At 35.3% G+C, this 15,604-nt stretch overlaps 1 protein-coding gene across 1 annotated transcript; it reads right to left on the reverse strand.

Moving 5' to 3' along the window:
• Nucleotides 1–10,196: 10,196 nt before the first annotated feature.
• Nucleotides 10,197–12,090, reverse strand: LOC129790515 (uncharacterized). Its single transcript, XM_055828020.1, has 3 exons — nt 11,847–12,090; nt 11,530–11,784; nt 10,197–10,646 (listed from the first exon to the last, which is right to left on the reverse strand). The coding sequence occupies exons 2-3, from the start codon at nt 11,591–11,593 to the stop codon at nt 10,294–10,296; spliced, it is 417 nt and encodes a 138-aa protein (XP_055683995.1). The 5' UTR covers nt 11,594–11,784; nt 11,847–12,090; the 3' UTR covers nt 10,197–10,293.
• Between the last annotated feature and the right edge of the window lie 3,514 nt (nt 12,091–15,604).

A 15,604-nucleotide genomic window follows, 5' to 3' on the forward strand; every position in this document is an offset into this window, starting at 1 on the left:
CCGAATATTTAAATGAAAAATTAATTTTAGCTATTAAATTATGAATATTTTCATATTTATTTTTTTAATATCTATTTTGTTGTAATTTATGGTGCTATTCACGAATCTCATGTCAGGAAAAAATGACCATGATTTTTTTCCTGGCATGAGATTCGTGAATAGCACCATTAAGCTCTTTCCAGATTTTTCTTTTTCAACAAGAAATGATCTATCAAGGGATTCTTTTTCTCAACACAGATGGCGTTGTCAGTGAATTTTTCTCACAACAGATGGTGCTAGTTTGACGAGGAGAAACACAAAATATTACCCGCAAAGACCCTGTATTAGAGATATAACGTCTGCAAATTACATGTTGTTCTTCCCGTTAATTTTCAACATAATATATATTTAATGGCGTACATTGCCATTAACTTAACACCCACTAAATTTACTCGTGAGTCATTTCCTGTCCTATGAGAAAAAATTCACACACACAGCGACTCCTCGGCAGGTGTTCTGTGGAAGCACCTTTAATTTATTTTGCACCCACTTGAGGGGGACTTTTATGGCAAGAAAGAGAAGAATGATTATTAAATTTCAACTCGAACAGTAAGAAATCTTTTAGAGAAAACGGCGATGCTGTGTGCAAGTCAGGAAATTAGTGGGGGTGTTCGTGAAAAATGCACAATGAGCTTTCTTTCACGTAAAAGTTCAATAATAATTAAAAAGCTCTCTCAGCCAGAGAATGTTGCGGCGGAAATTGAAATAATGATTCCTGGGTGGATGTACCTAATGTTTATTTTTTGAGAGCTGTTGTTATTCACAAAATCCCCGCGAAAATATAACCTCATGGTTTAAAGGTTTACCTAATTGAATGTCAGGTCCCTGGTGAGCTTTTCCAAATAATGATGTTTTATCGTTTGGGTATTATCGGGTTTTTGCGATGCCAACGTAAAACGGAGCATAAGCATTTTGCGGAATTTATTGTGAGATTTTGCACATGCTAAAATGAGGGTGTTGATACTTGGCTCTGAAGCAGAGACCACAAGAGCGATGCAATTTCCCTAAATGATGATTGGTTGTAAAACTTTTACCCCATATTGTGTTGCAAAGTATATATTGCGTGCTTGTATTAACATTGTTCTACCACCAATGCCCGATAGAAAGTTTCTTATAGAGCGTAGAAAAGAGATCAAAAAGTTTCTCTTTTACTATAACAAAAAAAGTTCCCAGAGCTTTTTTTGGAAGGAAAAGAGGGAGGGGCATGAAATTTAATCGATACATCGTTGATATGCCTTTCCAATATATAATTTTGCTTGTAAAATATTTCTGCAAACTGTAGATTTTATGGTGCATGAAATATACCAAAAGTACCCTGAAGTTTTGTTTGTGTTGAGAGCTTTTTGGGGAAACTTTCTGCGCAAAATGAGTTGGAAAATTAAAAAAAAAGAAGAATTTTTCATTGAATATTTTTGTAAAGAATTTTTGTATTTATTTAAAATGAATAATTTTGCTTCAAGATAAAAGGAAAGAAAAGATTTTCTATATAGTCGCCTCGAGGCTTAAGTTCCCTAATTTTTAAAAAGAACCTTTCAGATTAGAAGAATTAAAAAAAAAGAATCTCCTGCTTAAAAGAACAAATACTCTGTTCAAAAATTCTTTCTAGATAAGAACCAAAGATCGTTTAACTTTCAAACAAGAACCAATCCCATTCATCACATTTACCCAATTTATGCAACATTCTTGCCAGTTATGCTCTACAAATTTTCATTGAAAGAACAGTCTAATTAAAAAGAAAACTACAAAGTAAAGAAGAACTTCAATAGTCTTTCTAGTATGCATAGCACTTAACTAATGAAGGGTACGTCCCAGATTTCACAAGATTCCTCCACTAATAACTTTGTAGTAACTAAACTTCACAAGAGGATCTGTAAATATTCCCGAGAGTGTACTTTTACCATCCCTCACAAGTTTGGGGATGAAAATCTAAATTACAAAGCTTGCAAGAGTGGTGAAATGAGTTATTATTGCTCCTTGTGCGAAAGTACACACAAAACTTAATGCCATGATGTGGGCGGGAAATCCACAGAACTATTGAAAATTGTTCATGAGTTGGAAGATGGGAATAATTTCATTCATCACTGCATATTTTGCTCCACACTTTATCACTTTGATGGAGAGGACTTCTGCGGAGGAGGGTGGTGAGAAGATTAAGTCTGTATGTCGTTGGACACTAACTATTGGACGCTGTATGGTATGTGATTAAAGGGAAATGGCAAAAAGCATTTCGAGGGACTTAATGTCCGGAAAGACTAACCGATATCGTAAAAATTTATAAAGCAAAAATCTATCGGGAATTGTGCCAAATGCAATTTTGCAGAGCTTTTCCTGTCAGCACGGGGGAGCTTTTTTGCGGTGGTCGTGTGGGTGGGCAATTGGCATCACACTGTGTGTGATGTATATTCCCCTTTAGCATGCAACAAACAACATATCGAAATGCATATTACACAAATATCTCCTCAATTGTGGCATTCAGAAACATTCTACATTTTAATGTTTACTGTCAAAATAGTTTCAGCTCATCCCCTCTACAAAAGCTCTCTTCACTCCCATTTTTTTGTTGCTCGTGAAATCCCTCTGAAATCCCTTCGCAAAATATTTCAACAATATTTAGCTCAATAGCGCATGAAAAAGCAAACTTTTGCAGCAAAAAAATTTCTCAATTAATCCGGGCAAAAAGTTAAAATTGAAATTAAAATCTTCGGCAAAAGTTTATGTTCAGAGCGCAGAGGCAAAAAAGTGGGTCAGTTTGAGAAGCCAAATAAAACATGAGAAATTTAATTATGATTGCGTTCCTCTTACCCATCTCTGCCTTTGTTGCAAGAATATTATGCTGTGTAAGAAATCAAATTAAATTGAAGATTTTAAAAATTCTCGCTCAAGAATTTCTTTTTCTGCATAAACTTTTCTTATGTGGAAGAAATTTATTTTCTGGCACAACCGGAAGTTCTTTAATAAATAAATTTTCAATTAATTAGCATTTTTGTGTTTGCAGAAGATTTGTTTTTTTTTCTCATTCTTGGATGAGAATTTATTTACAGAAGATTAATTAATTATTCTACAGGAGAAATGAGAAAAATATTTGAATTATTTCACTTTTAATTTCTAAATCATATTATTAGTAAGAAGAAAAAAAGCTTTTTGCACCGCAAAAGCTCACAAAGCAATTCCCCCCAGCAACGTTTCCTGTTAAATGAGGATTTTCTCTTTGAATTTACTGTACAGAAACATATTTCATCGTAACTTTAATTTATGCACCAATCAAACATAAAATTACCTTTTAAATCCTCCCTCCGACCTATGTTGGAAAATTTATTCCCCCCCACCGCCCAAACATGTTGGCAAATTGGGAGATAATTTTGTAATTACAAACTTCAATCGATGGTTACATTTTAAATTCCCCTTGTTTACTTCATGTCAATAATTTTCCACAAATTACCCAAGAGGAAGGGATTTTTTTCATCATCATCATTCACTGCTGGAAAATCCCATCGATTCCATTGAACCTAATCAATTATTTTGCCATATTCAAAATGTACATCAATTTTTGAGTCTTTTGTTCAGTGAATCGATTATAGAAAAATAAATAAACAATATACTAAAATTGTTTTAAAATAGTAATGAGTTGGAGGAAAAATAGTGAAAATTGAAAATTCTCAATAAATAAACAATTTGCTGTACGTGGTTTGGTCATTAATGGCTTTTAAAGTATTTTGAAACTAAATAAATATTTTTTTTTGTATTTAAAATAAATTTAAAACTCAGGGAATTCCATAAAAAAAATAACAATGAAAATTCACAAAAAGCTTCATTTCTTAATTTTTTTTTATTTTGAAGATCTTCCGGAATTTCTCTCTGGCGCAATAAAATTTTCCCTTAAAATCCACAAATTGGCACCAAAATTATTTTGAATACAATTTTCTTGCAAATTTCTCCCGAAAATCTTAAAGCCATTAAAAGCTCTCTGGGAATTTAAGTGTTTTTGGTACGTCCCACTTCCTTCGCATCTTCAAAGAGTCATTTGTGGCAAAAGTTGTGTGTATGTTGAGACGCTCCGTTGGATTATGGATGGTGAAATAAAATTAAATGTGGTTGCCAGAGGCATTTCCCATGTGGTATAATAGTTATGTAGACGAGTGTAAGGGCCGTGGAGGCGACGCTCTTTTAGGGTTCACAAACAACTTAAATATGAAATATTCTCGAGTCAGCAATTCCGGAGTGAAATTTCCCCATGACCACTTCCTTATTATATTCGAAAAGATTGGCTGTTGCCCCGGAACGGGGGTGGGTGGTTGAGAGGCACAGGGGATGGTTGTGGGCCATTAGAAGGAAATTTCTTGTCGATTGCCTGAACATTATGAGTAGATTTATAAGTTTTGAAGGACTTCTGGTGTTTGTTTTGTACTGCTGCGCCGTGGAAAGTTAGCAACACATTGTATCGCCACTATTTTCCGAGCTTTCCAATTGAGCTTTGCAAGTTGCAGTGTATTTTGTTGGCTGAATGCCTTCGTGTATTGCTAAATAATCCTTACTTCTTCTATATATGTACGTATTTATAAATTGGGTGAGGGAATGGACGGAATGAGAGGAATCTCAAGAGACTTTCAACAGATTGTCTTGGAAATCTGATATTTATACAAATGGCACCACATTGTCAGCAAATATTGTATAACATAGCATAGAGAAAATATTCTCTGCAAACACAGCCTCTCCGCATATCTTCCCTTAGTTCATAATTCGAATATTCTCTCATGGAGACATGCAGAATTTCCAGGACAGAGGGTAGAAAAATCAATGACCTCGTTGGACAATTGCCAAACCTTCCTTCCGTCCTGAAAGTTCATACAGCAGCAGTGAGGCTTTTCCCTCGCCGAAAAGCTCCAATGACCCATCTCACGCGCGTCTTTTTGGTCATAAAAAATTTCCCCATCATTTGAGTTTCGATGTTTGTGCTCTCGCTTAAAATTATTTCATGTGTTAAAGTGAAATTTTCTCCCAGAACTCCACGTTCAACATTCCTCCGACTGCCGTGGCGCACAAAAGCTCACCCAGTCGTACTTTTTGGGAAACAATAAGCCCACACCCTCAATTGAGATCGAGGCCAGAACCATGCAATGAATTGCGAAATAATTTCACTGGTACAACCACCCCTTTGGTTGAATTCCAAACCACCCCCAAATGCCGGAGAGAAAACTGCCCATAAATGCACCCCCAAACCTCTCCACACACCCCCTTGCTGCTGTGTGTGGTGAAAATGCCGTGCCGTGGAAAAGTATACCGACGCTCTTGGAAATTGCAGAATATTCCAAAACACACACCTAAATTACTAATATGATCTCCCAGGAAGGAGATTCGCAGTTGAATTATGCATTCGGAAAAGCCAGGAAACTGCAACGACGCGCTCGCGAAATGGAAATTGAGGCATGAAACTTTACAACAACAAAGATCCATTTAATTTCTTTCAGGTCGCGTTTTTTTTTGAGTTGTTGTTTCAAAACGAAAAGTTTCATCATCTCCCTTTTTACCATCAACTGCTTACACGTGCTGTGTTTATATTTATTCTACATCCGGGGTTGGGGTTTAGTAAATAAAACTTTATCCTCATTGCTTAGACAGAGAGGTAAGAAAAGTTTAAAGTGTTCATTTAAAATTTTTTCTACTATTTTTGCGGTAGAGTGCATTGGCAGTAAACTTTGAGGTATTCGTCATACAAAGAACAATGATGTTCAGTGAAATAGGTACAACCTTTCTGTGTAAGAAAAAACACAAAATAATTAATTGAAAATTATTTGTTTAAAGTTTTGTTTTCAGGTATTTTTTAAAGAAGAAAAAAGCTTTCAGTGGATGTATTCTGATGTGAAAATAGAGAAAAAAATAGTAGAGAAAGGTTGCGTTCCATATTGGAATCTAGGTAAGGTACAATATTTAGTCAAACTTTTACAAAATTTTTACAAATGATTTTTTATTTAACTAAATTGATTTCATGCTGAAGTTCTTAATATATTGATTTTTCTTTAAAGCAAAAGTTTAAAGAAAAGTCTAAAATCTCTTGGGAAACTTTCGATTCTTTCTGGGTTCTTTAGAATTTCATTTAAATGCAAGGGGTGTTTATCTGTCGAATATTTCTATTATTTAACCGAATCATTTTTACGAATAATTCAAATTTTTTTGACGAATAATTCGATTCTTGGTGATTAATCCGAATCTTGATCAATAGTCAAATAATTCGGAATTTCCTTGAAGAATAATTCGAATCTTAACGAATAATCCCAAGGTTTTCATTAAGATAAACAATCCTTGTTTAAATGCTTACAAAGACTGGAATAAATTTTCTTTTTCTCAAGAAATCAAAAAAAAAAAAGAAAAAAAAAACCGCTTCGTACTCTTACTATTTTCTTGCTCTAGCCTGTAATTGTTTTTCCATGCATATGCTAATTCATCGAGCATGCCTTTATACTCAACAACAAGGGAAAATTTATTCTTTTCTTTACTCGGTGGAAAAAAATTGATGTTTTTTGGATGCCTTTTAGAGTGACGTGGCGAGAAAAAAGAGAAATCATTAGCATTCCTTAGAGTTGCTTGTGAGCCACTTGACACACTTTGTGTACTCCTTGACAAAGGAAAAAGTTCTTTTTTTGGCATAGAGGCATTGAAAGAAAGTTTAAGTAAATTAGAGTGAATTTTCTAGAGAACGAGCAAAAGCACAAAGTTGGAAATTGGCGTTGGCATCAATTTATTTTCCATCCCTCCCCTCGTACACAGGGGCCGACAACCGTGTGAAAGTGCTCCCACCCCGCATTACGAACAAAATAAAGGGGTGTTGTGCGAGTATTGTTAAAAGGCTGGCAATTGTTAGTCAATAAGAAAAGTTACTCCATGTCTCGCAAGACATTTCCTTTGGCCATGGAAACTTCTTCCTAAGAAGTTGTTCTTCATGGCAACTACATACAATTTAGTGGGTGGAATGAGTAAAAGATTTTAACTTTCAATTTCATCTTCTTCTCCTAACTTCATTTTCGCACCATATCTAACAAAATGAGCATAAAGGAAGATTTGCAAGAAGAAATTTGGCGCAATTTCATTTAAATGTTGGAGGGAAAAGCAAGAGAAAAGTGGGTCACCCAAAAAAGGATAACATTCCCCACTAACACAACAAACACAACAAAAGTATTCTGATTAGAAATACAAGACCACAAGTAGAACAATCATACCACACACAGGATGTTTCATTCTTCTACGAGAGAGCCACTGAAGCAAAATGCTTTCTGCCAAAAGCAATTTAATTCAATATCTCTCTGATTCAAACTTATTTGTTTTGCTCTTTTGTTGAGCATACATACATGAGGTACTTTATTGGATATTCTATTCTATGCAACATAAAATGTTTATATTTGCCTCCTGATGAAGGACATAAAATAATTCTGAAATGTTGATAAAAAGAAATGAAGCAAAAATTAGCAATTTGAGATTAAAAAAAAAGCTTTTAACTAACACGCATAATTAATTAATTGAGAGCATTTTGATTTTCCTCTCTTTCATTCGTTTTTTTTGCTCAATTGATGGAAAATTGAAAATGGAATATGAAAGAGCACAGTTGCTGCGGATCCCACTGCTTCTACATAACGTAGTAAATTTACAAAACAACCCCCAAGGGGTCCTTCTGTGTGGACTCTATTGTGCATTTTCATCAATAATTGCCTTGCAACTGTCGCTCAATTATCCAATTAATTATTACATTCCGCTGATGGGTTTTCCCTAAATGGGGGAGTTAACGCAACGTGATTAATGATGCCACCAGTACCATCATCCACCTTTTTTTCCGCAACTTTTAACTTCCGCCGCGACGGGAATTAATGAGCTTTCCTTCGGCATAGCGATGCTATACACATAAAAAAAGCTTTATCTAACCCCTTACAGAAAACAATGAGTAAGAGAGAAAATTTTCAAAAATAGAACTGCATCAAATGGCAATTTTTATGGGAATTTATGTGGGAAATGCAACATGGAAATGGCTGTAGGATTTCCTCATATTATATAGAATGTAACTTACCCTTTCGATATTTTTCCCATTTTTCCGGCGCAATGGAAAATTGCATCAGACGAGAAAAATATACATTCACCTTCTATTCAATGTAAGAAAATATATATGTGGTGTATAAAAAGGAAAAACCTCATATTCCAATATTCCACCACAGACGGCTTCATAGCTTCTGTGTAAAGCATGCGGGAGCGCACCTAAACCCCCTCGGAAAAATATTCCATTTTCTCACGAGAAGTGAAATTTTCCAATTTACAACTGTATGAATTGGAAAATATTTGTGAGGGGAAAAATTCAATTTCCTCCCAGAATATTTCCTGGGTACCACCTCAAACTCACAAGCAGACACAACCATCCCCTCCACCCCCAAATGGTGTCATCTCACTTTGATTATATGGTGTCATTGTGTGGAAAATTATGCAATTTTCCCTTAAAAAACGTATTGATTTAACCCGATTCAAATGCAGAAGAAGAAACGTTGTAGATGGATATCGACGTGTTGTTTATTCAACAACATCCCTTCCTAAAGCACTTTCGGTGTCAATCAATTTAAACTGGCACCTCAATGAGAAAGCTATTGACTAGATATCTCTCGCTAGAGTACCAAACACCCCCCCAATCACGACACCCTCACAGTGGGGGCGCGAAAGGTTGAAAAAACCTCCCTAATTGAGATTGGCATTGAGCTTGGGTTTTTCCCAAATGCTTTTTACCTCGATCATTGTGTGATAAACAACTATACACACACACAGAGAGAAGTTGGATAATATGCTACGGGAGTGACTGCTTGAATTATTTAAATTGATCAATATTGGAGTAATTTACGCCAATTTTCACGCTTTCCCAGAGGATTTATTGTGAAAGAGTCAATCGATTTATTGCAAGAGGAAAAATCATTCTCACTGCATTTCAGAGGGGAGCTTTTTTCGGGTTGAAAATTAGCGGGAAATAGTTCGATTTAAAGCTCAAAAAAATCAATTAGGTATCAATCTATTAGTTTTTTGTTTGATATTTAAATTAATTAAAATACTTTCTTTGCTTCTTCTATTTCTTACTTGATTTATAATGCATTTATTTGTTTATTCTTCATAACTTTCTTTAAACTTACTTAAATTTTTATTTTTTTGCCAACATTTTGGTTTAAATATTACTAAAAATAATTCAAATGTTAGTCAAAAGGCACTCAAAATTCTTTAAAATAATAGGGGAGGGCGGGGCTAATAAAGTCACTTAAGGGTTTGGAAAAAGCTTAAAATATCATATTTCCTAGCTAGATAGAACAAAATGTTCTGAGAAAGAGTTGTAGGGCAATAAATTTCCTAAAGAATTGAGCAATACATTTCGTTTTATCTGTTTGGGAAATATGATATTTTGAGCTTTTTCTAAACCCTTAAGTGACTTTTTTAACCCCGCTCTCCCCTACCTACAAAAATTACAACAAAAAAATCTAATATTTTTTAGAAAGCAATTTCTTTAATATTTATCGCGGTAAAAAAAATTTCTCAATCAATTATTAATTAATTATTGATCACTCATTTTGATAGGCAAGAATCTCTCAATTGTTAATCAATTAATAAAAATTACATAAAAAATCTTTTTTTTATATATATACTTTTGCCCGATAAATGAAAAATTTTCATAATAAACATTTTAATAATAAAATTATCTACCGTCAAAAAATTAAAGTTGATTAAATTCTACGATATCCTTAGCATTATATCCTTCTTATCCAATGAAATATATCTTAATGACCTTAATAATATTCCAATGATTTATTTAGGGGAGATATTCTCACTCTAAATTAATCAATTCATCTGACCTCATTTCCAGTATAAAACTAACCTTCCCCAAGTAGTAAGATAAATTCTCCTTCGGGGGATTTCTGAGAAGCTCCCTCATACAAACCACCCTCGGTGAATTTATGAGCAGAGTGAGGATTTATTTGACGGCAATTTTGGGTGGTGGAGGCAACAAGCCGAATAGGGAATTGCCTGTGTTGCCTCCGACTCCCACAACGTCCACTAATTGTCCACATTAGGCCACCCTTCACAGGAAGCCACCACACACACACGTTCCGGAAGAATTTGGTGCGGGTGCAAGAGGCGTGTAAGAATTGTAATTGATTGCCAGGCGCAGGGCAGTTTATTAATATTTATTTACACACAAGAGTCGAGGGAGGGTGGGTGCCACGAGGGGGGGTGAGTGAGTGAGTGGATTTACAACCCCCACAGCACACACCTGAGGATCCCGGTGACAATTCCGAGGAGAATCACAGTGCAAGTGGGCATGTGGTGAGGCGGTGAACTATTGCAGAGGTCCGTGGTGCAGGTGGCACAATCCTCAGACACCTGCCCCGAAACATCGAGGGCATAGTCACAGATATCTTCAGAGAGGCACTGACGCCCAGTGAATGTCATTTGGGGTGTCGTTGTGGTCCGCTTGGTGCATACTGGATTTTTTATGAGTGGCCCACATTCTCTAACCGCAATCTGGGTCACATTCGGTGGGTCCACACATGCTGCATTATTCAGGGACGAGCAGACGTAGCATCTCAGGGTGCTTCCGCTGTCTGTGGGTGATTTTGCACAGAGATTGCATACGAGTAGATGGACAATGTGGACAAAGGCCACGTACACCCAGGATTTTGTTGTCGCAAGCATAAAAAGAAATGTGAGACAATATTCTATGAGAACTATGTGAAAATTTTCTTAAATTATTTAAAATTAAAATTTAATAGCGATGAGGTGAGCAAGATTTTGTCAATTTAGATTAAAATGGGGATATTTGACGGTTAGAAAAATTTGAAATATTAAGTAGAATACGTTGGAAAAATTGTCAAATATTAGAAAATAAAGATAAAACGTTTGAAAAGAAGTGCCAAACGTTAAAATTGATATGCTAAACGATTAAAAGGAAAATGTCAACGCGTAAAAAATGTCGTTAAAATACATTTCAAATGCAAGGAAAGAAACGTCTAACCGTATAATAATCTCGTCAATAGTTAGAAAAAAATCAAAATTAGAAAATAAAGATAAAACGTTAGAAAAGAACTGTCAAAGGTTAGAAAAGAAATGTCAAATGATAAAAAAAAGAAAATTTAAGCACTTTAAGAAATGTCAATTTTTAGGAAATAAAGGATAGGAAATAAAATGTCAAACGTTAGAAAAGAAACGGAAATCAATAAATAGCACAAAGAGACATCAAATTTAAATGTCAAAATATCATAAAACCGACAATTAAAAATGCAAACAGACAAAAATGTGATATAAAATTCAAATCAAACTTCACAGTTTAACGACAAATCGTAAAATAATCATTTTTTGCACTTTGCAAATCTCGAACGTCACTGATAAACCCCATGAGAAGACAAAACATGTGGCACAGACACTTCCAAACCAAAAGCACACAACATATGAGCAAATATGTGAATGAAGTCACTGCTGGAAATTTACCGACTGACAGCATCAAGAGCACAAGTGCGAGTGCTCCCGTCAGGTTGCCGCAAGAAGCGGTCATCTTGATGCTCCCTCAGCTCTGGTCTCGTCGTCCATCCAAAATCAATTAAATCCCAACCACACACAATGTCGCACTGACTAAGCATTCCGGGATTGATCTCTCTGCGGGTGCCCAAGACAAAATCGGAAGTTGCCTGTGTGTTCGTGGTGATAAGCACAATCGCAATGTTTGTACACACAAACCCAATGCCTCTGATAATGAATTATTTTTAGTGAGAGAGCGGAGAAAAAAATTTTCGTTCCATGTGACTCACATTTCTTCGTGTCTATTTTTGCGTTGTGCGATTTTATTTTCGTGTAAATGCGAAGCTTCACAAGAAAACCCCGAAGCCACTTGACTGTTGGACTTTTTTTCTGTTAAAAAAAAAAAGATTTTTCTTCATCTCACACACTGATCTCACAGCAGTAGCGTAGATTTCCTCGCATACAGATAATCCCGCGGAAGTTCGTGTATTCTCTTCATGGAACCTCCTGAATGAGTGGAAAATTATGTGTGTCCTGGGAAAAAAAGTGCAACGAAGGAAGAGAGAGAGAGAAAGATGCTTATTTATGATCCTCCAGTGTAGGTATAGAAAAAAGTTAAACTAAAGCTCCGCGGGCTTTTTTTTTCAACCAACAGGGTGCATCCCGTGTTGTCCCATCGGAGGCATGGAAGAAAGAATAGAAAGAGGGAGAGGAAAAAAGGACATAGAAAATGCTCGGATTTAATAAATCATAATTTATACAACCACAAAACTTTCTAACTATTCTCTCCATGCAAATTTCATGGGAAGTGTGCGTTGATTAAATTCCCACCACAAAGCTACGTCTTATCGCAACAATTCTTCTCAATGAAATTCTCATTTTATTCTCATTTTATTTGAAATTGCTCTTCAAAACCTTCCCTTGAGGCGTGGAATTTGTATTTTTTGTTGCATGGTGATTTTTTCTCCAACATTTAATGCAAAACATTGATGCAAATTCCTACATATAGCGATAAATCATGCAAAGAAGATAAACTATTTTGTGGAAAGTTTCCATCAAGAATTATTCAAGTAAATTAATTCCAAGTTCATTAACAATTTTTAATCTCAGTTAAGTGTAATGAAAAACCTCAATGAGTATGAAGAGATTAATGAATCATTCAGAATAAATTCATTGAAATACATTTTTTCAAGAAATAAGATTAAATAATATTAAGAAATAATTAATTTTCGAATTAAAATTTAGTGACTTTTTGTCTTTTTTTTAATGCTAATTAGAAGCATAATTTTCAGAAACCCTATAAAACCTTTCTTTGATCCAATTCAATCTAATTTTCCAGTATTTTAGAAAATAATTAAAATTCTAAGGAATTCAAGAATTCTTTAGAATATTAATTATTTATCTAAAATTTTGGAAAATAAGATTGAATTGGATCAAAGAAATCATTTATAGAGTCTTTGATAATTATGTTTCTAAGTAGCATTGAAGGACAGAAAAATTCATTAAACTTTAATTCGCTCAACAATATCTCTTAATATTCAAGTACAAAATATTGTAAAAATAAAACAAATATTTGCAGCTTTTGCCTTCTCAACTTTACCACTCACAATGTAAACCAACCATTAGTCAATCAATTGAAAGCTTAAAGCTCTCCAGACACAACTACTTCACGTATCCTCCCCTATGGAGTGAGCTACTCCACATCAGCTCTGAGCTTTTGAGAGGAGAGAAAGCTTCGTGAGTTGATCTAAATCAATCCAAATTGCATATTGATGGAGATAAATGTGAAGCATGGTCGCACACTATTTAATTACGTTCCAGAGATCGTGTAGAGAATTCCACGTTTGCTGGAGAAGTTTTCCATTTTGTGAGTACGAGATGTGAACGTTCAAAAAGGGAATTGGTGGTGGCTCGTTGGGGGTGAACTCTGAATCCCATCACGAAGCCAACAACCTGGTAAAAAGGAACATTTTAGCGGTTAAGGTGATGCCGGATGTTTCCAAGCCGTTTGTGGAAGATTGAATCACAAGGGGGGGGGGTGAGAGAGAGCAAAGATGAAGCATCCAGCAGGTGGTGGAGGAAGCTGAGTCTCAGCAGCACCCGATGGGACTCGAGTAACCCCTTGGGGTATGATTAAAATTACCCCCATATCATCTCAGTGAGAAGCAGGTGAAATTAAATTATAAAAGATGTGGTCAATTAGGGACGAACTATATGGGAATTTCCAAGCTTTCCCACCACCCCCAACACTCTGTGCTGTTCGTGTGCACCCCGCTAGGAGCTGGGGTGGATGGTAATAAACGTAATAACAAAATAAATTTATTGATTTGCTTTGGATGACACGCCATTAACTTTATGGAATCACATGGATTTAATTGTGCGATTCACGCAAGGAATTCCACCACCCCCCACATGAGCTTTTTCACACAAGTAGGGAGGGATCCAAATGGCAGCGGCGTGTGTACATGAAGGGAAATCAATATGGGTTGGGAAAATCTATTTATGGAACACAAATATAGAAAATATTATTCCTCACACGACTTTCTGCTATGCCAATAAAATTTATTCGTTTGGTGCCACACACTATATATGGTTTAAATACCTTTTTCATAAAATTTCGCACGTGGAGACATTCCGTGGCATGAGGAAGTTAGAAGGAATTTTGCCGCGTTTTTTTTTTTTTGGTGGAAATTCCACTCAAATGGTCGGAAAAGTGCCGTGACAAACCCCTTTTTTCCACGAAAGCTCTGAGGGCTTTTTTCATGAGAAATTTCCATGAGAATTCCTAATTTATTGCCGAAACTTTAAATGAATTCCACCCAAGATATTGATCTTTGGCTTCCTTCCCCTCTGTCGTTTTTGTCTTCATCAGCAAATTGTCAGAAAGTCAATTCTTATCTGATCTTGCGGGGGTTGTATGGGAGGCGAATTATACAAAAGCCATATACAAAGAAGGGGGATGAATCATATGGAAAAGCCCGTGTTCATTTCGTTGGGAAATTTGGTGATTAATTTGAGGAAAATTGTACGTGAAAGGAAATTCCATTCAAAATGGCATGAATCAGCATAAATGGAATTTCAATTTTATAACTGACACAAATTGCCAATAAAATGTCAAAGTGGTGCTGTCATTTCAACCCCTAAAATTCTCCAGAAATAACTTTTGATTGAATTTTAAGTTCAAAACCAAATGATAAAAGTTTATTAATATTATAAAATACTAAAATTAGCAACTTTATTCTGAGAAAATAAATATTTGAAGAGTATAAAATAAATGTAAACCGCTGTTAAAATCACAGCTGTCAAAATAACAACTGTCAAATAACTTGTGTCAAAAACAGCAAGAAAAAATTCATTTTTAATTTTCCCTAATGGAAAAACAGCACGTAATCTACACAATTCTTCTTTCTGAGAATTTTAAAATAAGCCACAGCATTTTCACCTCCTCTGCAAACTTTTCAATTTACCGTAATGACGACGCTCTTTTTTTCCGTGGAGCTATGTACGTCCAAAGTCCAGAGAAGTTCCATACAAAAGCAATTTCCCCAACAGCACACCCACGTATTACATTCTTATGCTACGTACAGAAAAATAAGGTAAGAAATAAAAAATGAGAAAAGAAGCGAAAACAAGGTTTGAGGAGGTAAATATTTTGCCAAGTGCACCTTTCTTCCAATCACTGCAATGTTTTCCGGGATATTTTTCAAAATCCACAGAATTTCTCTTCTTACGTTGAGAAGAAAAATCAAATTTGTGAAGAAAATTCTCTCCAATAGGATTCAATTTCATTGATTCCGAAAAATTGTGAAAGAAAATTGAAAAGTCCGCTCACAGGAGGTGATTTTTTTAGGAGTGAGAGAAGCAAGAGTAAAAGACAAGAAAGAGGAATTCATTAAATCAACTTTCCATGCCACACAAGAGTTGAAACTTTTATCACAAACTTTTTGGAAATTTCTGCATGACATTCCCCGTAATTCTTCCGTCTCTGTTACATTGTAATCCCGCAGGTGGAATTAAATGACTGCGAGATTAAATTTACTCGGTTGAG

Source organism: Lutzomyia longipalpis, chromosome 2 (genome assembly GCF_024334085.1).
Source record: "Lutzomyia longipalpis isolate SR_M1_2022 chromosome 2, ASM2433408v1".
Classification (NCBI taxonomy): Eukaryota; Metazoa; Arthropoda; class Insecta; order Diptera; family Psychodidae; genus Lutzomyia; species Lutzomyia longipalpis.